Source organism: Theropithecus gelada, chromosome 4 (genome assembly GCF_003255815.1).
Source record: "Theropithecus gelada isolate Dixy chromosome 4, Tgel_1.0, whole genome shotgun sequence".
NCBI lineage: Eukaryota > Metazoa > Chordata > Mammalia > Primates > Cercopithecidae > Theropithecus > Theropithecus gelada.
The window spans coordinates 36962784-36986892 of NC_037671.1; the positions used below are offsets into that span (position 1 = coordinate 36962784).

At 41.0% G+C, this 24109-nt stretch overlaps 1 protein-coding gene across 3 annotated transcripts in view; it reads right to left on the bottom strand.

Moving 5' to 3' along the window:
- Positions 1 to 24109, bottom strand: part of C4H6orf106 (chromosome 4 C6orf106 homolog) — a 113829-nt gene that overhangs the window by 65160 nt on the left and 24560 nt on the right. For all 3 annotated transcript variants that reach the window (XM_025382107.1, XM_025382105.1, XM_025382108.1), the window contains exon 2: positions 4650 to 4804. In XM_025382107.1, coding sequence (XP_025237892.1) covers positions 4650 to 4804 — 155 coding nt within the window. The remainder of the gene's footprint in view (positions 1 to 4649; positions 4805 to 24109) is intronic.

The window sequence follows — 24109 nt, forward strand, 5'->3', positions numbered from 1 at the left end:
ACAATTGTACAACAGAGCACTGAGAAGCTCTAGGTGCTGGTAAAGAGAATTCTGTCTACTCATATTTTTAGAGGGACAGTTTCAAATTTTCATTTTAACTCCCAAGTTTCCTGCTCAGGTTTACTAAGCTTCCAGCGCTTCCACAGTGACAGAAGTCTGAATCCTAGAATTCTGCATCTATGTTATTAAATGTCTCAGTTCTGTTTTTGCAAATCTAATAAAGGACTTAAAAAATATTAGGAGTTTATTTATTTCTATTTATTTATTTATTATTTATTTATGAGACAGAGTCTCACTCTGCCACCTAGGCAGGAGTGCAGCGGCGCGGTCTCAGCTCACTGCAACCTCCGCCTCCCAGGTTCATGCAAGTCTCCTGCCTCAGACTCCCGAATAGGCGGGATTATAGGCACCTGCCACCATGCCTGGCTAATTTTTTTGTAGTTTTAGTAGAGATGGGGTTTCACCATGTTGGACAGGCTGGTCTTGAACTCCTGACCTCAGGTGATCCACCCGCCTCAGCCTCCCAAAGTAGTGGGATTACAGGGTTGAGCCACCACGCCTGGCCAGGAATTTAATTTTAAACAGCGTGTGACGTTTGCCTTCTTTGGGGAAAGCTATTGGGACAACTGTATGAAGTTCCTATCAGTCTCATCTGTGGTATATTTGAATGCCCAGCACGCCTAAAACATGACAAGACAGAAGTGCATGAAAATTATTATTTATGTAGCTCTTTCAGTGAGTGCTTACTTCTTAGGGAGGTTATGAATGAGAGTAAGACAGCCAGAGGAAAAATTGCCAGGGCCTGCCCTACTTCTATGTTACTACTCTATTTACAGAAAGAACTCAGGCCAGATTAGGATGACACCAAAGAACCTGTGCACATGCATGTTCTTCCTCTCTCAAATAATATGCCTGATACTCAGTTATGGGTGGCCGGATTCTGCTTAACCAAATGGAAAACATCCAATTTATAGATATAAAACTACTCTACAGCTGGGTGGACAACTTCCAGAAGAAGAGAAAACCTATTTATTCAAAGCACCTTGAAAGATAAAATTTCTAGCAACTGCTACCTCACCTTTCAAGATCTGTTCAGGCACAAGAATGCCCTTTCACACAAGGAAAGAGATTCAGAGGCTGTTTTAAACTGAGGTTACAAAGCAAATGCAGAGGGGAAAAGCAGTCAGGCCCACCAATAGAGATTTTTGTAAGTCAACACGAAAGGTAGGCTTTGGGTGTTCTGATTTGACATTCTAACTACTGCATATCAATCTCCCCAAGCTCCCCATTAGCCCAAGTAACAGTCTAGTAAGTAAGCAGATATATCAAGAGGCTTTCTGAAATATAAAATGGTCAGTCTGCCACAAGATGGTATTTAAAACATTTCAACAGTACTCTAACAACTTTCAGTATTTAAAAACATTGAAGAGCTCACAGAAAGCCAGGCCATTTTCACTGTTTTCACTATAAGTAAACAAGGTACTGGCTTCACTTTAAAATAAACAAATAAAACTTGAATAAGTCACACTTTCCAAACAAACCTCATTTATTTAAAAAAAAAATATATATATATATAGACTCCAAAAAACTTTTTTTTTTTTTTGAGATGGAGTCTGGCTCTGTTGCCCAGGCTGGAGGGCAGCGGTGCAATCTTGGCTCACTACAACCTCTGCCTCCTGGGTTCAAGTGATTCTTAAGCCTCAGCCTCCTGAGTAGCTGGGACTACAGGCGTGCAACACCATGCCCAGCTAATTTTTTGAATTTTTAGTAGGTGGGGTTTTGCCATGTTGGCCAGGCTGGTCTTGAACTCTTGACCTCAAGTGATCTGCTCACCTTGGCCTCCCAAAGTGCTGGAATTACAGGTGTGAGCCACTGCACCCAGCCTCTGAAAGCATTTTTGATCAGTAACACAGCAGGTTTTAAATTCAGAATAAAAACATGACAAATAAAAGTTATTATAAAATGAAGAAATTGTCTTGATATTTTTTAAAAGCAGGCAAAATTAAGCAAGGTGAGAAAGAAATTACGCAAAGTATAGTAGACTTTGAACAAGTAAGAATTTCAAGAAAAATAGAAAATATGGCTATTTTCCTCTGTTACCATGTACCTCCCAAACTAACAGTGCACCACTGTTATAACTAAAAAGGAAAGGGGCGAATGAAATTTTACAAAGCCACAGGTATCCTGAGTCATCCACAACATTGCGTCAGTCCAAACTATGTGTTTGGTCAATGACACACTGAACTTTCCTCCAAAGGAGAGTTACTTCTAAATATGCCAGAAAAACTAAGAATAACAATTCAATTTGGTACATTCTTACATAAAAAGCTGGTCTAGCCAGTCTTTCTCCATCATAAAGAACTGAATTGTAAAGAACTGAAAAGTAAACCAAATCAATAAAAGGTCACTTTTATAGCTTTATTTGAGTCCCCAGAATTTTAAATCATCTCACATCAAATTAACTTGCTAGACAGGGCACCCCCACAACCACATATTTTTAGCTAAATACTCTCTTTTGCCTAGTTTTCCACCTCTCAGAATTTCTCTGAAGTACTCATTAATAATAAGAAAGTTAAAACACCCTCCATCAGTCAACATAAATTGTCATTAGATGTGACGAGAAATACTAAACCCAACGCCTGCCCCCAAAAGTCATTAGAAAATAATTTAAGGCTAGGTGCGGTGGCTCATGCCTGTAATCCCAGCATTTTAGGAGGCCAAGGTGGGAGGATAGTGTGAGCCCAGGAGTTTGAGAACGGCCTGAGCAAACAATGAAACCTTATTTCTACAAAAACTTTAAAAAATTAGCCAGGCATGGTGCGGTGGCTCCTATCTGTAATCGAAACTACTCACGAGGCCAAGGCAAGAGGATCACTCGAGCCCAGGAGGCCAAGATTGCGCCACTGCACTCCCAGCCTGGGTGACAGAGTGAGACCTTGAAGAAAAGAAAGAAAAGAAGAAAAGAAAAGAAAAGAAAAGAGAAAGAAAGAAGAGAGAGAGAGAGAGAGAGAGAGAAAGAAAGAAAGAAAGAAAGAAAGAAAGAGAAAGAAAGAAAGAAAGAAAGAAGGAAGGAAGGAAGGAAGGAAGGAAGGAAGGAAGGAAGGAAGGAAGGAAGGGGAAGGAAAGGAAAGGAAAAGAAAGGAAAGGAAAGGGAAAGGAAAAGGGAAAGGGAAGGAAAGATTTAGACACAGAGACACTATTTTCAAAGAACTATGGTTAACTTATTTATGTATTTATTTTTATTTATTTAATGTTTTTTGAGACAGAGTCTCACTCTGTCACCCAGCCTGGAGTGCAGTGGCATGATTTCAGCTCACTGCAACCTCTACCTCCTGGGTTCAAGCAATTCTCCTGCCTCAGCCTCCCAAGTAGCTGGGATTAAAGGTGCCCAACACCATACCTGGCTGATTTTTGTATTTTTAGAATGGGTTTCATCATGTTGGCCAAACTGGTCTCCAACTCCTGACCTCAGGTGATCCTTCCACCTCAGCCTCCCAAAGCTGGGATTACAGGCATGAGCCACTATGCCCAGCCTATGGTTAGCTTATTTCTAGTGTGTCTTAAAAGAGGCTGCAGCACATCAAAACAATGTTTTTCTTGTATTTTTTTCTTTTTTCTTTTTCTTGTTTGTAGAGACAGGATCTCATTACATTGTCAAAGCTGGTCTTAAACTCCTAGACTCAAGTGATCCTCCTGTCCTGCCTTGACCTGTAAAGTGCTGGGAGGCCGTGTGCAATGTACACATATGTAATCTCAGCTATCCAAGTAAGAGGACAGCTTGAGCCCAAGAGTTCGAGATCAGCCTGGGCAACGCAGGAAGACTCCATCTCTACAATTAAAAAATTAGCTGGGCACAGTAGTGCATGCCTGTGGTCCCAGCTACTCGGGAGAGGCTGAGGCAGGAGGATTGCCTGAGCCCAGGAGGTCAAGGCTACAATGAGCCATGATCACAACACTGCACTCCAGCCTGGGCAACAGAGCGAGCTGCTGTCTCAAAAAAAAAAAAAAAAAAAAGTGCTTGAATTCTGTGTGTGAGTCACCACACCCAACCTGTATTTTTTTTTTTAACCAACAATTTCTCTGTCTCCCATTTTGAGCAAATTCCCATATTTCCTATCCTATTTTTCAAAGTGGTATTAATGTCTCAGATAACCTAATGAAATTTCAGAGATAATCATCCTTCTGGTTGCAAAAAAAACAAAAAGAGCTTTCAGAAGAGCAGATGCTCACAGCTCTTTCCAACTACCTTGTTCTATTCAAGGATATACCTCCTCTAGCCTGCTGGAAATGACTGGAAGATTAATTAGAGCAGAAATAAAGTGATGAAGTAAAACTGTACAGGTGGAGACAATACTCCATCATATACAAGTCTAGTTCCTAGTAACAAAACCAATATTGGATTGTGTTTAGATCCCATTAAGTTATAGGTGGCTTAGAAGCATGAGACATAAATTCTTCTTCCTACTTTAGAGCAGGAGATACTTCACTAATGTTTGGCCATCACACCAGTACAAGAAAATGCTACATATCATGTGTAAGAGAAAGCTCGCAGTTACACAATCACGTACACAAGCTAAAACATTTCCTTCTTATTTAACTATTAAGAAAATGAAAACTAGGCAAGGGAGGATTGCCCATTATGTACTTACCAGAATTTTGGATCCGCCATGTTTTTACAAACTGAGTGTCAGGAGGTATTGACTCCCCTTCTCCTATGGTGACATCTTCAACAAAGGACATAGAGGGCACACTGATGTTTGGGCTCTCAAAGTCATAATAGGCGCCAATTGCTGCTTGGAGGTTCCTACAGAAAAAAGAGAAAACGCAACAGACTTCAGTACCGTCCAGACAATATTATCCTGTTAAACAAAAGGAAAAAGCCTGTTTCTTAGGGTTTGTCACAGAACCTGAGGCTCCTGGCATACAAGTCTTTAAAGCCTTGTATTCTGGCTGAGGAACAACAGGAAAACCACCAGGACCAACAAATTTGTGTATCACTTTCTTCCCACATAGAAAGTAACAAACATTAGTACCATCAGCAACAGTATGAGGATATCTCCCTTGTTACCCACAGGAAAACAAGAATGGGTAAAGAAATCAATTAAAAGAGATCTCTATAACTATGGAATTCAAAGAAGCACAACTTTTTATTTTGTATTATTATTTTTTAATATATTTTTTTAAAAAGAGAGAGAGGCAGGGTTTTGCCATGTTGCCCAGGTTAGCCTCGAACTCCCGAGCTCAAGCGATCCATCCATCTCAGCCTCCCAAAGCGCTAGGATTACAGGCATGAGTCACTGAGCTCAGCCAGAAGCTCCACTTTTTAAAATAAAGTAATATGTGCACATAATTTGAAGTTTCATACAAAGAAAACCATGTTCTCTTTTTTCCCCAACACACACACACACACACACACAGACATAACTGTTCGTATTACTTTCTTAAATATCCTTCCAAAACTTTCTTACATTCAAGCAAACATCATATACAATCTTATTTTCCCTCTTTTTTATACAAATGGTAGCATAATATACAATGCCCTTTGCTTTATTCTCTTAATGCTATATCTTGGAAACATCTCTGTTAGTACATAAAGAGCATCCTCATTGTTTTTTACAGCTGTAACCACTATACAGATGGATCATCATTTAACCAGTCGACTTTTGAGTTTGTTTCCAGTCATTAACTCTTTCATAAATATGTTCAAGCACACATAGTTTTGTATACATGCAAGTGTATCTGTGAGATAAATTCCTAGTAAGTGATACTGCTGTGACAGAGTTTGTGGTTTTAATAAATATATCCAAACTTCCCTCAATAAAAGTTATACACTAATGATCCCACCAAGAATATAGGAGTGTGCCTATTTTCCCCACTTGCTCATCAGTGCTGTTTCTCTAACATTTTGGATTTCTCCCATCTAATAGGTTAAAAATATATATATCTCAGTGAGATTTTGAGAAGCTGAGTATCTTTTTACAGGTTTAAGAGCCATTTGTAAAGGCTGGGCTCAGTGGCTCACACCTGTAATGCCAGCACTTTGGGAGGCCAAGGTGGGCGGATCATGGGGTCAGGAGTTCAAGATCAGCCTGGCCAACATAGTGAAACCCTGTCTCTACTAAACAAAGTACAAAAAATTAGCTGGGCATGGTGGCAGGCTACTTGGGAGGCTGATCTTGAAAAATTAGCTGGGTAATCCTAGCTACTTGGGAGGCTGAGGCAGGAAAATCGCTTGAACTCGGAAGGTGGAGGTTGCAGTGAGCTGAGATAGCGCCATTGCACTCCAGCCCAGGCAACAGTGCCAGACTCCGTCTCATAAAGAACAAAAAAAAAAAAAGAGTCATTTGTAGTTTCTTTTTCGGAAGTATCATTTTGTAAATGTTGGTGTTCTTTTTAATTACTCACAAATCCCCTTTCAACAGAAGGAACTACCAAGTACATAAGCCAGAGTTCGCAATTGAGCAGAAGCGCATGACTGTCAGTTTGGTTATCAGTGCCAGAAACCAAGGACCACTAAAGGGTTTCAGTAAGCTGTGTTCATTACAGAGATCAAGGAAATTGTTAGTAATTACATTAACTGCCTCTCTTCTGGTCTTACTCAAACCAATGACATCATCTCTACTTCCCACACTATACAACAATCCAAACTGCATGTTTCTAAACATAATTCAACCATAAACTGACGAATCCACTGAGCTGTTTTTAATTATACATAAACATAGCATGAAACAAGCTCTGACAGTACACAACTGATCAATAGAAATGCTAATAGCAGCAAATAATTTTCTGCTGGGGGCCTGCCTGCTCCTCCAGGTGCTTGCAACTGCCAGAAAGGAAGGCTATATTTAGAGCAGGTACCTGAGGTCAAGCCTCATGCAATGGTGGCCTGTCATATTAGTCAGTAATGACTGAAATTACAATACCAATGGCCTGCCTATGATACATGTGCTTGATAATAGTTACATAAAGAGAGCTTCGCTGGGGCCAAACTGCACCTGTTTGCTTGACTAGCCAATACAAAGCTTGGACTTTAGTCTTCTCAGCAGTTTCCTATCTAGCTGACAGTGATCTAAAGTGAAGGATGTTTGTGACTGGCCAAACTTGGGGAAATCCAGCCCCTACCATCCACAAACAGACTTAGAAGTACATCTGGAATTAGCATTACACTTAGGGATCAGGGAGAATATGGGAGAAAAATAAGCCTGGTTTGCAATTTGCTCTTTTGAAAATATTTTGGAAAAGCTGTATGTCTACCTTTTTGAAAAGAGAATTTTTTTGCAGCAGGTCTTCAGTAAGTAGCCTGCTGAATTGTTTTCTGTTCACTTGGCTGCAAAATGTGTTTTGGAGGGAAGAAACTATTTGTGCACTTAGGACAATTGCCAATTCTCATCCCCAGGCTGTGTCATATTTCAACCTTTGGCTCTGCCATCAGGACAGGACTTCAAGACCACTGCAGTAGGAACACTAGTAAATGGGAAAGTCAAGCTACCCAACTCAGGCAGATCCATTCCTATCCTCAAATCTCCTTTCACATTTCCAACTTATCCTACAGTCAAAGCTTATTTGTATGTGTATTACACAGGTAATTCAGCCAAAGAAAGATTAAGAACCATTTTTAAATCCCAAACTGAAACTGAAAGCAGCGAACTGGAATCCTGGCAGGAAGGTGGAGAGGAGGATGACAAAGCAAATTCATTTCCCAAGTACAAGGCAGAAAGTGGACTTTAGCCCAAGTGAGCTAACCCATAAAGCAGGCACACAGTCACAAATTTGGGGTACACAGCTTCTCAGAGTTCAGAGCATTTAAATTATTGGCCCACTAGGCTGAGCAACAGCAGGCATAAGATCAAACAGCTCCAATTCAGTGTCAGAAAGTAGACATGATAGCAGGTATTCTTGTTCAAAACAACATACTCAGCTATTATTAGCCAACAAGAAATTCTTCATGAAATGGAGCTGGCTGAGGTGATGCGAAAGGGAAAACATTGACCCAGCATTTGGTGCAGTCTAAAAGTTTAAACCTCCAGATTCCTTCAGTGTTTCTTTTCAAAAAAGTTTTAAATCTAATTTCAGATGGTTAAAAGTACCCTGAAGAACAAACGGAGGCAATGTAACAGTGAAAAAAAGCACAGATTAAGATGGATGCTGGTGCCGGATGCGGTGGCTCATGCCTGTAATCCCAACGTTTTGGGAGGCAGAGGCAGGCAGATCACTTGAGGGCAGGAGTTCGAGACCAGCCTGGCCAACATGGTGAAACCTCATCTCTACAAAAAATACAAAAATTAGCTGGGCGTAGTGCATGCCTGTAATGAGCTACTTGGGAGGATGAGATAGGAGAATTGCTTGAACCCAGGAGGCGGAGGTTGCAATGAGCCGAAATTGTGCCACTGCACTCACTCCAACCTGGGCAACAGAGTGAGACTCTGTCTCAAAAAAAAAAAAAAAAAAGGTGGATGATGCTAATAGTTGCACACTGCCAATATAGTTAATGCCACAGAACTGTATACTTAAAATGGTAAATTTAATGTCATGCAGATTTTACCACAATGAAATAATTTTTATTTATTTATTTTTTTAATTTTTTTAAAAGTATGGTCTTTAGGCTGGACGCAGTGGTTCACACCTATAATCCCAGCACTTAGGGAGGCCGAGGCGGGCAGATTGCCTGAGGTCAGCAGTTCAAGACCAGCCTGTCTGTACTAAAAATACAAAAATTAGCTGGGCATGGTGGTGGGTGCCTGTAATCCCAGTTACTCGGGAGGCTGAGGCAGGAGAATCGCTTGAACCTCGGGAGGCAGAGTTTGCAGTGATCTGAGATTGCGCCACTGCACTCCAACCTGGGCAACAGGGCGAGACTCCATCTCAAGAAAAAGAAGACTGATCTTTAGAGTCAGCTCCAACTCTTGGCTGTGAGGCTTTGAACAAGCAGCTAAGCCTCTCTTCATCAGTTTCACTCATCTGCAAAACTGAGTTGAGCCGGGCGCGGTGGCTCAAGCTTGTAATCCCAGCACTTTGGGAGGCCGAGACGGGCAGATCACGAGGTCAGGAGATCGAGACCATCCTGGCGAACACGGTGAAACCCCGTCTCTACTAAAAAACACAAAAAACTAGCCGGGCGAGGTGGCGGCCGCCTGTAGTCCCAGCTACTCGGGAGGCTGAGGCAGGAGAATGGCGTAAACCCGGGAGGCGGAGCTTGCAGTGAGCTGAGATCTGGCCACTGCACTCCAGTCTGGGCGACAGAGCGAGACTCCGTCTCAAAAAAAAAAACACTGAGTTGATACCACCTATCTCGTTATAATGTTGGCTGTGAAGACTGCAGAGGCAATGTATGCAAATATCCTGGTTGGCAGTCATTCATTCAAAAAATATTTAATGAATGCGCATTTACCCTTGTGCTAGGCACCTGGCCTGTAGCATTAGGGATACAGCAAATTACAAGACAGGTATGGTCCCTGCCTTCAGTGTTTATAGTCTATAGCTAACCAGGGACATTCAAACAAAGGTAACTCCAAATGCCTCTCGCACAGAGGCTATGGGCCCAAAGCAGCTTTTCCTTCTTAGGGTGAAAGATGGGCTTGGTACACAGCACAGTTTCAACTGCATGGACAATGAAGTTAACCTGAACTGGAGAAGAATTTGGTAACACTGACATGTTTCCTGATGAAATCAACTCTGTTCAACCTTCATTTTATAGATGAGGCTACTGAGGCACTGACAGGTGAGGTTAATTTGCCCTAGGCTAGGCAATTATTAGCATTCAAGCCACACCTACTCAAAAGTTTTAACTTACCTGGAATTTTTCAATTATATAACACTCTGAACATCTGATTTTCTTAACATACTAATTACCATTATGAATTCTATAAATGAATTGTAACCCCCATTAAACTGAATTATTTAAAGAATTAATCTTGCATATATTCATAAACATAGAACATTTATTTTTGTTGTATATATACTTACATAAGGCAGTCTTTTTTTTTTTTTTTTTTTAAATGGAGTCTTGCTCTGTTGCCAGGCTGGAGTGTAGTGGTGCGATCTCAGCTCGCTGCAACCTCCATCTCCCGGGTTCAAGCGATTCTCCTGCCTCATTACAGCCACGTGCCACCACGCTCGGCTAATTTTGTATTTTTAGTAGAGACGGGGTTTCTCCATGTTGGTCAGGCTGGTCTCAAACTCCCGACCTCAGGTGATTCACCCGCTTCAGCCTCCCAAAGTGCTGGGATTACAGGTGTGAGCCACCATGCCCGGCCCATAAGGCAGTCTTATGAAGAAAAACCACCTATATATTTATATGTGGCCAGAAACATCATTCAAAAATATGGTGGTAGAAAACAGTTAAGAAAACCAGTCCAGGTGTGGTGGCTCACACCTATAATCCCAGCACCTTGGGAGGCGTAGAGGCAGGTGGATCACTTCAGCCCAGAAGTTCGAGACAAGCCTAGGTAACATGGCGAAACCCCATCTCTACAAAAAAAAAAAAAACAAAATCGCCAGACATGGTTGCGTACACCTATAGTCCCAGCCACTCAGGGGGCTGAAGTGGGAGGATTACTTGATCCTAGGAGGGTGAGGCTGCAGTGAGCTGAGATTGCACCACTCCAGCCTGGGCAACAGAGTGAGACCCTGTCAAAAAAAAAAAAAAAAATCAGAAATAGAGAAGGAATGCCATTAGCTCAGATTCTCAAGGAAAAAAAAAAACAAAAAAAAACAAAAAAACTAGGTATCTTTTCTTTCCATTCTCTGAACAAGTGAGAAACTCAAAAGAATACAAATTATTTATGAGAAAAAGAAAACTACCAACCTTATTTGGACACAAATTAAAATGGGAAACAGAATAATGAACCCATCTTATTAGGCATGAACAGCAGCATCTTAGGGCTTCAAGAGATAGTTATCCCGAACCACAAGGGGTTTTCCTCACTGGGGGTATGCCAATAATATTGCTACTAAAGCCATGTACCCACCAAGAATCAAGAAGACGTTACTATCTCTGAATGACCAAAAAGATAATTTGGCCGGAAAAAGGCTCAGCAAAATAGATGTTCTTAACCAGGGCCTTCCAACATCACTGTGACAGGAATCTAACATGGAACACCAAAAAGAGGGGCCAAACATTACCAACTACTATGAATTTTAAAGCCTGGAAAGAAACTAAGCCTTTCACTGAAACAGAAAGATGACTGCAAATAGGGAATTCGGGTTGGGCTAAAGGCAACTGTCAATATTATCAACCTAAAAATATACTCGTAGATACTCTTTAATATGTGAAGACAACTAGAAAAAAGAATTTGTGGAAAATCACATTCAGAGGAGGGACAAAGTTAACATCAATATTTTACCCAATATTTAGCCCTATGGCGTCTAAAATTGTTTCACCTCTCTTCTTTTCCTGGCTATTTATTGATCCATTAGTTTTATTACTTTTTAGAACTGGTCCTTGTGTCTTTAGCAGCTATACCATTCTCCAAGTAGAAAATAAAAAATAAGCACTCTGCCACAAAAGAGAAAGGAAGTGGTGGCATTGTTTTATTATTGTATTAGGTAATAGTACATAGTTATGTATGACAATATCCTTGTTTTTAAAAGACACATGCAGAAACATTTAAGGATCAAGGGTCATATAATGTCTACAACTTTCAAATGATTTTTTAAAAATCTTACATAAAGAAAGCAAATATGGCAAAAATGTTAACCATTGTGGAATCTAGGTGGTAGGCACAAGGCTATACACTCTACAATTCTTTAAAATGTTCTGTAAGGTCCAGGCACGGTGGCTCATGGAGGTGGGGTACTGAGAAATTTGGAACAGGAACTGAGAAAGTTTCTCTCATAGTATCTGGTCTATAACTACACATTTGAGAGCTCTAGACAGTCATGGCTCTCTTCCACAGAGATAAAAGACCACTGCAAACATGTAGATAAAACACACAGAGAAAGAAACCTAAGGTATTTCAAGTCATTGAGTCTAGTTGTTCCTGAAGCACCAACACATTTCTGTCTTTGGATTCTGTGTAACACAAAAATATCCTTAAATAAATCCTTTTATCATTATCTAGTTTGAAGTAAGTTTGTTACCTTCAACATAATAGGTACGAATTAGTTCAAAAGTGTATAATGGTTTCTAGAGAGAGTTTGAATGGAAGGTACAAAGCCAATTAAAAGACACAGAAGAGAAGGTGGAGCACTAAGTTAAAACTTACCCAGATCTAGCAATTCCACTTCTGGGTATCTAAGAGAACTGAAAGTAGTTCTAAAAAAGAATATGCATGTTCAGAGCAGCATTATTCACAACAGTCAAATGGTGAAAGCAACCCAAGTGTCCACTGACGAATGAACAGATAAACAGTATGTGGTGTACACATGTAATGGGATATTATTTAGCCTTAAAAAGGAAGAAAATTCTGAAACACATAACATTATGGATGAACCTTGAGGATTTTATGATATGTGAAATAAGTCCATCACAAAGGCCAAATACTTATATGGAAAGTGGGTAGCTGTTTAATGAGTACATAGTTTCTGTTTTGCAAGATGAAAGAATCCTCGAGATTGGCTGCAAAATGATGTGAATATACTTAACACCCTACAGAATAGTATATTTAAAAATGGGTAAGATGGGCTGGCCATGGTGGCTCACGCCTGTAATCCCAGCACTTTGGGAGGCCAAGGCAGGTGGATTGCTCGCGCCCAAGATTGGTTCAGCTTGGGCAACATAGTGAGAACTCATCTCTACAAAATTTAAAAGAAAATTAAAAATTAGCCAGGCTGGGACTACACAGGGTGGTGTGCACCTATAGTCACAGCTACTTGGGAGGCTGCAGTGGGAGGATCCCTTGAGCCCGGGAGTTCAAGGCTACAGTGAGTCCTAATCATGCCACTCCACACCAAACTGGGTGACAGAGTGAGATCTTGTCTCAAAAAAAAAAAAAAAAAAATTAAGATGGGAAATGTTAAGTATATTATACCACTAAAGGACCATGACAGTTCATGCTTGTAATCCCAGCACTTTGGGAGGCTGAGGCAAGAGGAGTACTTGATGCCAGGAGTTCAAGATCAGCCTGTGAAACAAAGTGAGACTCTGTCTCTACAAAAAAATTGAAAAATTATCCGGATATAGTGGCACGTGCCTATAGTCCCAGCTACTCAGAAGGCTGAAGGGGAAAGATCACTTGAGCCCAGGAGGTTGAGGCTGCAGTGAGCTGTTATCATACCACTGCACCCCAGCCTGGGTGACAGAATGAGACTCTGTCTCAAAAAAGAAAATGAAATCTAGATTTACATCTAAAATGAAAGGAGAGCACCTAAAAGTTTCTAAAATTTCTGTCTTTAAAATTTTAAACTTAAAAAAAAAAAAAACAGAGAGAGAGAGAGACAGGGTCTCACTATGTTGCCCAGACTGGTTTTGAACTCCTGGGCTCAAGCAATCCACCTGCCTTGGCCTCCGAAAGTGCTGGGAATACAGGCATGAGCCACCCCATCCAGCTAAGGTCTCTTTAAAAAGCAATTTTACTGGGTATAATTTATGCGGCATAAAATCCACCCATTTCAATTGTACAATTCAATGATTTTTAGTAAATTTACAGAATTGTACAACCATCACCACGTTTAGAATATCATGTTTCAGAACATTTTCGTCATCCTAATAATGTCCCAGTCCCTGGAACCTATGAATATGTTAAGTTATATCGCAAAGAGGAATTAAGGGTGTTAATCAGCTGACCTTAAAATAGGGAGATTATCCAGAATTATCCAGATGAAACCAATGCAATCACTTCTTTAAAAGTGGAAGAGGGAATTTAAAGAGAGAACCGAGAAATAGTGTAAGAAGCACTCAGCTTTGAAGGAGAAACAGGGCCACGAGCTAAGGAATGCCTGTGGCCTCTGGAAGCAGAAAAAAGCAAGAAAAGATTCTTCAAAAGGAACAGAGTGCTGGTGACGCCATGATTTTAGTGTGGAGACCATTTGAACTTGTGACCTCCAGAACTGCTAAAATAATAAATGTGTGTGTTTTTAAGTCACATAGTTTGTGGTAATGTATCACAGCACCAAAAACTAATATAATGGCTACACATTGTATTATTCTACTTTACTGTATATTTGAAAATGTTTATCATAACAAGAAAAAACTATGAACATGAAAGCAGAATAAAGACTGCAATTAAAATGGTGGGGTTTTGTGGGTTTTTTGGAGACAGGCCCTCGTTATGATGCCCAGGCTGGTCTCAAATTCCTGGGTTCAAGCGTTCCTCTTGCCTCAGCTTCCTGAGTAGCTAGGACTACAGGAGCATGCCACAGCACCGGAATCAAAATGGTGCTGTTTTTTTTGCTGAGTCATTGCCTTCATAATAACTCTGCTTCCAAGAACTCAATTTGCCATCAAAGATACATATTTAGAAATAACTCCCATTCTTGTTGCCCCCTGAATTTAACTGTTACGGATACTTCCCGAAATGGGAAACAATCCCTAGGTTCAGTGTTAACTGACATTTTTGAAAATGCTGGAACACTGACCCGGGAGAGACATGAAAATATATGATACCCAAAAAGTCCCAGAATGACAAAATGTGATTGAGAAAGAGCTATCTTTAGAAACAAAGTATCTATGGTTTGTTGTTGCTCATGAAACTTTAGGATATGATTTAAAACAGCAGTTACGAAATGATCAGATAAATCTATAATGAAGTATGGCTTTCAAAAGTTTGTTACCTAACAGGGAACTTACAATAAACCAGCAGCAGTCAAGTGTATCTCATCATGGTCAGAGAGCTAGTTTCTAAAAAATACCTGCAACTTTTTGTTTTGTTTTTTGAGAGAGACAGGGTCTTGTGCTGTCACCCAGGCTGGAGAGTGAAGTGGCACACTCACAGCTCTGCAGGTTTGAACTCCTAGACTCAGGCAATCGTCCTGCCTCAACCTCCCAAGTAAGAGTACAGGTGCACCCCACAACATCGGGCTAATTTTATTATTATTATTTTTTTTTGATAGAGATGGGGGTCTCAAACTAGGCATGGTAGCTCAACGCCTATAATCCCAGCATTCTGGGAGGCTGAGACAAGAGGACCACTGAAGCCCAGAAGTTCAAGACCAGCCTGGGCAACACAGGGAGATTCCTTTTCTACAAAAAAATAAAAACATTAGCCAGGCTTGGTGGCACACACCTGTAGTCCCAGCTACTCAGGAGGCCTGACCCCAAGAGGTCAAGAATGCAGCAAGCTGTTATTGTACGAATGCACTCCAGCCTGGGCGATAAGACGCTGTCTCAAAAAAAGAGAGAGAGAGAGAAGGAGAGAGATGGGGGTCTCATTATGTTGCCCACACAGGTCTCAAATGCTGGGCCTCAAGTAATCCTCCCACCTCAGCCTCCCAAAGTGTTGGGATTATAGCAGGAGTGAGCCACCGTGCCCGGCTGTTTTTGATTTTTTTTAATACATTTTTTAATTATAATAGAGAAAGAGTCTTGTTACATTTCACAGGCTGGTTTCAAACTCCTGGCCTCAAGCGATCCTCCAACCTTAGCTTCCCAAAGTGCTGGGATTACAAGCATGAGCCACCACGCCCAGCCTTCATTTTTTAAAAAGGAAAAAAATGCCAAAAAAACGAAATTATGAAACAACATTCCAACCTCGTTTCTGTATACAGTGAAAAATGCATAGGCTTTAAAAAGAAATGCCACACTTTTGCATACACCTTTGATTAAAATACTTCACGACTGTCTAATAATTCTTGTCTTTGAGATTTCCTGACAGTGTGCTTCAAAGTATCTTCTGTTTCATCTCTGCCAAACAATGCCACATGGCATTTAAACTCTGACCCCCAACTCCACTCATTCTGCAGCCAATATCTCCAAGTACTCTGCGGACATATTTGGCTGCTTTCTGGTACATAGGTACCTTTAAAAAGCCATATACTTGGCTGGGAGCAGTGGCTCACGCCTGTAATCCCAGAACTTTGGGAGGCCGAGGCAGGCAGATCACTTGAGGTCGGGAGTTCAAGACCAGCCGGACCAACATGGAGAAACCCCATCTCTACTAAAAATACAAAATTAGCCAGGTGTGGTGCTGCATGCCTGTAATCTTAGCTATTCGGGAGGCTGAGGCAAGAGAATCGCTTGAACCCGGGAGGCAGAGGTTGCCTACAGAATATATCCTGTAAAAGTCCTGTTATAGTTACAAACGATCTCATGTATTCTGTTAATGTTTTCATGTTCTGGGCAACCAACTCTTCAGATGACAACCAAACAGGTTTGAGATAGCTCATCCAACTATGGCATTTCTTATGCACTCCAGAATAAAAGGACTTTTAAAAATAGCTTCTTTACATGACACTGCATAATTATCACCAGTAAAATTACCAGCTCCCCCCATCAAAAAATCATAAAGCCATCCAAATATACATGGGGGAAAAAAAAAACAAAAAACCTATCCAATCTGGTTTACAAAGAAAAAGATACTAAAAACTGAGAGGAAAAAACAAAATCTATCTATAGTTTATTCTGATTCTTCCTTAAAGAAAGATTGGTCTCTCAAAGACAGAAAAGCAGCACACATCCCCAAATAATGTAAACATAGTGAAGGTGTTTAAGTAGTTCAAGCTTTACAAAGGTCAAGGAGATCTTTCTCAATACCCCTTCTTTGGATCCTGTATAGCTGAAGGTAAGGCAAATACACTTAGGCTCACAATGTTAAACTAACACATGACCGAAATTTGGCTTTATTCATCATGAATTCCTTTCATAACTCTAATTTAATATGTTCTATTTAAAAATTAATATATATACACAGAGGAATGCCAAATAATAAATGAAGATGGAACAACAAAATTAGATAATAATCTTTTTGCAACCACCTATGCAGTATCAACTCAGTCAAGGATTATCAATAGATACTAAAACAGTGCGGAGGAAGACTGTTGGGAAAACAGGATATTCCCAGTCTGAGAGTCATCCCCACAGATTACTTATTAATTATTAAGAAGAAAAACAGGTGGACACTATCTTAACCAAACATTCAATTTTAGCATAGTCAATAGTAGGACAAACTAACATAATATGCCTCCTGATGTGATGCAATAGAAGACACAGCATCATCTATGTATTATTTCCAACAAAATAATCTGACTCTAATCACAACTAACCAACAACATAGGACACTCTGACTGGCATGAACTCTAAAAATGCCAATGTCATAGAATACCCACAAAAGGCGAAGGAACTGTTCTAGATAGAAGTCTAAAGAGACATGACAACCAAAGATAACATAGGATCCCTGAGAAGAACCTGCATTAAAAAAAGAAAGGTTGTAAAAAGCACTCTGGGGACAAATTTAAAACTGGGTTATATATTGGATAAAACTTTTGTTTCCATGTTAAACTCCTTCGGGGTGACAATGATACTGTAGTCATGTAGGATGATGCTCTTGTTCTCTCAGGATGTATTTGCTGAAGGGCTTAAAGGTGAATCTCACAATCCTTGCAAGTTATCTCAAATGGTTCAGAAAAAAAAAAGTATAAAAGCTTGACAGAACTCTCATACAATGCTGCTAAGAATGTAGAATGGTAATTACTTCGGAAAACAGTTTAGCAGATTCTTTAAAAGCTATACATAACTTTACCATACAAATTAACAATTCCCTTCCTATGTATCTACCCAAGAGAAATTTAAAAATATGTCCACACAGTCTCACAAGTGAAATGTTCACAGCAGTTTTATTCATAATATAGCCAGTAAGTAAAAATTCAAATGTACATCAACTTATAAATTGACATAATGATCCGTGATCCTAATGTCTCAAAATACTCTCTCACATCAAGTAACATTCAGCCCACAGTGATGTTCACCCCTCAAATTGATAAACACATGCGTAATAGACTGAGATGATAACACCTACTTTTGTTACATGGTGCCACCCAAGACCTAAAATAAACTGATAAAAAGTAAAAAGTGGCTAAAATAATAATAATAGACCCATCTACAAAAGATCACAAAAACAGTCAAGACTCAGCCTTATCCAAGATGCCTTCAGAGGCTACCTGTGAGAACTCTGAAACCTTCTTTTTTCTTTTTTGGAGACAGTCTCACTCTGTTGCCCAGCCTGGAGTGCAGTGGCAGGATTATAGCTCTCTGCAGCCTAGAACTCCTGGGCTCAAGCAATCCTCTCATCTCAGCCTCCCAAGTAGCTGGGGCTACTATTTTAAAAAATTAATGCCTGGTTAATTTTTTTTCTTTTTTTTTCTTTTTTTTTTTCTTTTTGGAGATGGAGTTTCACTCTTGTCGCCAGGCTGCAGTGCAGTGGCGCAATCTCGGAGTGCAGTGGCGCAATCTCGGCTCACTGCAACCTCCGTCTCCTGAGTTCAAGCGATTTTCCTGCCTCAGCCTCCCGAGTAGCTGGGATTACAGGCACCCGCCACCACACCTGGCTAATTTTTTGTATTTTTAGTAGAGGCGGGGTTTCACCATGTTGGCCAGGCTGGTCTCGAACTCCTGACCTCAGGTGATCCACCCTTCTCGGCCTCCCAAAGTGCTGGGATTACAGGTATGAGTCTTGTTTTTATGAGACAGTCTCATTCTGTTGCCCAGGCTGGAAGGCAGTGGCATGATTATGGCTCACCGCAGCCTCAACTTCCTAGGCTCCAGTGATCCTCCTGCCTCAGCCTGCGGAGTAGCTGGGACTAAAGGTGTGTACCATCACACCCAGCTTTTTTTTTTTTTTTTTTACGTAGTGACAGGGTCTCACTTTATTGCCCAGGCTGGTCTCAAACTCCTGGGCTCAAGTGATCCTCCCATCTTGGCCTCCTGAGTGCAGGGATTAGAGGTGTGAACCACCACGCCCAGTCTGAGGCCTTCTTTTGACAAGGCAGCTGTTGTGGAGGCTCTGCCCAAGAGAAACAGCGACAAACACCCCTCCCACCAATTGCCAGTCAAAAGACTTCCAGAACCACATGACTTGTGCACTGATCTCCGGAACCATCGATGTGGTTGTTACTTTTATTACTGCCTGTAATAATTGTGTAATAACATGAATAACTGTGTGTGAAGGCCTCACAATTAACCATAAATTCAAACATACATAAAATTGACTACTGAGTCATCTGACTTCAGACTTAACACACCTAGATACAAAGCTAATTAACATAACATAAATAAGTAAACAAAATGTGGTATATCCATACCACATCTCAGCAAAAATGAATGATATACTGATATATGCTAAAACACAAATGAACATCATAAACACTGTGCTAAGAGAAACAAGTCAGATACAGGACTACACATTACATGATTTCCACTTAAAAAAAAATGTGGAGAAAAGGCAACTCTTTTTTTTTTTTTGAGATGGATTTTCACTCTTGTTGCCCAGGCTGGAGTGTAGTGGCGCAATCTCGGCTCACCGCAACCTTGGCATCCTGGGTTCAAGCAATTCTCCTGCCTCAGCCTCCCGAGTAGCTGGGATTACAGGCACCCACTACCACGCCTGGCTAATTTTTTGTATTTTTAGTAGAGATGGGGTTTCACCATGTTGGCCAGCCTGGTCTTGAACCCCTGAACTCAGGCAACCCACCCACCTTGGCCTCCCAAAGCGCTGGGATTACAGGCATGAGCCACCCCGCCTGGCCAAAAAGGCAAATCTTTAGAGACAAAAAAAGATTAGTGGTTACCTAAGGCTGGGGGGGGGGGGGGGGGGGGGGGGGGGGGTATGGATTAACTGTAAACAGAAAAAAAATCTTACTGGATTAATGAAAGTGTTCTAAAACTGGATTGGGGTGATGGTTGCAGACAGATAAACTTACTAAAAATCACTGAATTATACATTTAAAATGGGTTAACTTATGGTATGCAAATTATACTTCAGTAAAGATAAAGCAAATGTGGCAAAATGGTGATAACTGGCGAACCTATGTGAAGAGTATACAAAATCACTGTGTTAGTATCTCAACTTTTCTTTTGTTAGAAAATCTTCAAAATTAAAAGATGAGGATAGGGCCGGGCACAGTGGCTCACACCTGTAATCCCACCCACTTCCACTTTGCAAGGCTGAGGCGGGCAGATCACTTGAGGTCAGGAGTTCGAGACCAGCTTGGCCAACATGGTGAAACCCTATCTCTACAAAAAAAAAATAACAAAAATTAGCCAGTTGTGGTGGCATGTGCCTGTAGTCCCAGCTACTCAGGAAGCTGAGGTGGGAGAATCACTTGAACCTGGGAGGCAGAGGTCGCAGTGAGCCACTGCACTCCAGCCTGGATGACAGAGTGAGACCCCATCTCAAAAAAAAAAAAAAAAAAGAAAAGAAAAGTTAAGGAGAAATGATATACACACCCCCTAAAATTAGTGTTTCTAATTGCAGATTACCTAAAAGAGGTAAAAGACATAGCACAACTCTTGATAGATTTAGGATTACGTAACAGAGGAGCACACTGATCCCTAAAGCTAACTTTCATCCAAGGATTTGATTAACTAGCAATTTTTTCTCTACTTAAATACTATTTTTCCCAATTATACAAGTAATGCATATTAATATAGAAAAATTTATAAATTAAAGTGAAAGCACAAAGGCCGGGGCCCTGGGTGTGTAATACCACCACTTTGGGAGGCGGAGGCAGGTGGATCACTTAAGCCCAGGAGTTCAAGGCAGCCTGGGCAACAAAAAATTCACAAAGTAGCCAGGTGTGGTGGCATGTGCCTATAGAGCCAGCTACTCAGGAGGCTGACGTGGGAGTATCAACTGAGTCTGGGAGGTGGAGGCTGCAGTGAGCCATGATTGCATCACTGCACCTCAAGCCTGGGTGAGGATCAAGATCCTGTCCCAAAAAAAGCAAAAATAAAGTAAAAGCACAAAGAAACAAAAATAACTAATCCCATCAACCAGAGCTAACCATCTACAGTTTGTTCTTTAGCCTTTCAGTCCATTTGGAGAAAGTTATCTGTATAATATATGTGGCAATAACACTGTCAAAACTTAATGGATCATTCAACTGGTATACCAAAAGGTTACATCATATCCAAAAAACCATATAAATTGTAAGAACGAAAGGCAGAATAAAAACTTTTAGATGCAAATCCAGTACTTCCTTTCAGTTTCCAGTTAAAGACTAAAGGCTGAATGCATGCATTAGCCTCAGCTCCCTTCCTAAGCCCTCCTAAAATACAGGGATGGGGAAAAAGGTGTGAATTCACTAGGACAAAATGGTAACTGAGGCAACTTAATTAAGGGAACTGGGAAGTAGACAAGTGGTAAATTACTTAGCCAACCTGAAAAAGTTGAATCTTCCTTAGCCAGCACTGGAAAAAGTAGAACAGCAACCTGGTTTACAATAAGTATCCCAAAACAGTTCAGGAATAACCACATGTACAAAAATAGGAGAGGTTATACATCTGCTTAAACCCACTAGTTAGGCCTCAGATCCCCTAATGTAGTCACAACACTGCATAGCCCAGTGACCGCCCCACCCTGGAGGAAATGGGTGGGGCTGTTAAGCCCACAGTTAAACCCTATAGTCATAGTCATGCCCATAGTTTCTACTCTTTTTTTTTTTTTTTTTTTGAGATGGAGTCTCGCTCTGTCTTTCAGGCTGGAGTGCAGTGCCACAATTTCAGCTCATTTCAAACTTCACCTCCTGGGTTCAAGCAATTCTCCTGCCTCAGCCTCCTGAGTACCTGGGACTACAGGTGTGCGCCACCATGCATGGCTAATTTTTGTAGTTTTAGTAGAGATGGGGGTTTCACCACATTGCCCAGGCTGGTCTCGAACTCCTGACCTCAGGTGATCCACTCACCTTGGCCTCCCAAAGTGCTGGGATTACAGGTGTCAGCCACTGTGCCCAACTCAAATCCTCTTTTTGTGTTCCACTCTTAAACAGGAGTATGTGGTGGGCCGGGTGTGGTGGCTCACACTTCTAACCCCAGCACTTTGGGAGGCTGAGGTGTGAGGATTGCATGAGCCCTGGAGTTCAAGACCAGTCTGGGCAACAAAGAGAAAACCTGTCTCTTTAAAACAAAATTCTTTTAATAGGTGTATGTAGTCAAGAACCACAATATATTTATGGTAAAGCATCTAATATGAAACAAACAAAACTAAAGTAAATAAATAAAAAAACACAGCCAGGCGCGGTGGCTCACGCCTGTAATCCCAGCACTCTGGGAGGCCGAGACGGGCGGATCACGAGGTCAGGAGATCGAGACCATCCTGGCTAACACAGTGAAAACCTGTCTCTACTAAAATACAAAAAAAAAAAAAAAAATTAGGCGTGGTGGCGGGCGCCTGTAGTCCCAGCTACTAGGGAGGCTGAGGCAGGAAAATGGCATGAACCCGGGAGGCGGAGCTCACAGTGAGCTGAGATTGCTCCACTGCACTCCAGCCTGGGCGACAGAGCGAGACTCCGTCCCAAATAAATAAATAAATAAACAAACAAACACAATTTGAAGGAAACAAGGCTGAGATCACCCAGAAAACAAAGAAAACATTTTGTCAAAAGGTAAAAAGAAAACATAATTACAGAACCAGACCAGAAAGTTCAATATCTGAAAAAACAGGAGCTCCAATAAAAGAGAACAGAGAAAAGGAAGGAGAGGAAATTAAAGGATCAATTCAAGAAATTTTCCAATAACACGAGAAGGGAGTTTCCAGACTGAAAGAGCTCACCAAAGCTGAACAAAATATATGAAAATGAATGCTGAAATGCATCACCATCAAATTTCAGGACACTAGGGACGCAGCAAAGTTACTAAAAGTTTTCAGAGAGGGAAGAAAACAGGATTCATTCAAAGAACAAAGAGTCAGAATATTTCAACATCACCACTGAAAACACAAGACAAAGGATCAGTGCCTTCAAAATTCTGAGAAAAATATTTCCAAACTTAAAAAACTGCTCCCCAGCAAAACCTGGGATATCAGCTAAGTATCAAAGCAAGAAAAATTTCAGAATGCAAAAGTTTCAAATTTTATCTCCCTTACCGTCTCAGGAAGCTAAAGAAAACAAAATACAAAAAACAAAAAAACAAAAAACAAAAAACATGGGGTCCAGGAAACAGAGGTTCCCACAAAGGCTGGAAGAAACCCCAGGGGTGAGATCTGTGCAGACCCAGAGCTCAACCAGTCCAGATCAGAGTAGGTCCAACGTTCTGGAAAAGAATCTTCAAAAAGATAAAACTGACAGAACATCTACAGTGTCAGAACCTACTACTGAGAATAAATTTTATATATATATATAGTTAGTAAGGAGTTTGAGGATAGTAAAAAAAAGACTGAACAAACCAAAAATCAAGACAAGTATCACGCTCAGGGCAGCAAAATATTGTGCTGAGAAAGAAAAGTAATCCAAGAACACTAATGGCTCAAGTGTTGATAAACATTTAAACACTATAATGAGATAAATAATAAGACTGGTGACTCATGCCCATAATGCCAGCACTTCGGGAGGCCAAGGCAAGAGGATCACTTGAGCTCAGGAGTTCAAGACCAGCCTGGGCAATGCAGTGCAAAGCTGTCTCTACAAAAAGTTTTTTTTGTAATTAGCTGAGTATGGTGGCACACGCCTGTAGTTCCAGGTACTAGAATGGCTGAGGTGGGAGGATCGCTTGTGCCCAGGTCACGGCTGCAGTGAGTTATGATCGTGCCACTGGGTGACAGAGAGATCCTGTCTCAAAAACAGTAACAACCACACACACACACACACACGAAAACTGATTTAGCCAAATTACAAATAACTAAAATGGGAGAACAGGAAATGGGGTCAGTGAAACTGAAAATTACTATGGGTCAGGCAGAGGTCCAAATCTTTTTTTTTTTTTTTGAAACAGAGTCTTGCTCTGTCACCCAAGCTGTAGGGCAATGGTGCGATCTTGACTCACCACAACCTCCTCCTCCCAGGTTCGAGCAATTCTCCTGCCTCAGCCTCCAAAGTAGCTGGGATTACAGGCACACGCCACCACGCCCAGCTAATTTTTGTATTTTTAGTAAAGACGGGGTTTCACCATGTTGGCCAGGCCGATCTCGAACTCCTGACCTCAGGTGATTTGCCCGCCTCGGCCTCCCAAAGTGCTGGGATTACAGATGTGAGCCATCGGGCCCGGCCCCCAAATCTTTATACTATCAATTTACCTAATTCCCATTTA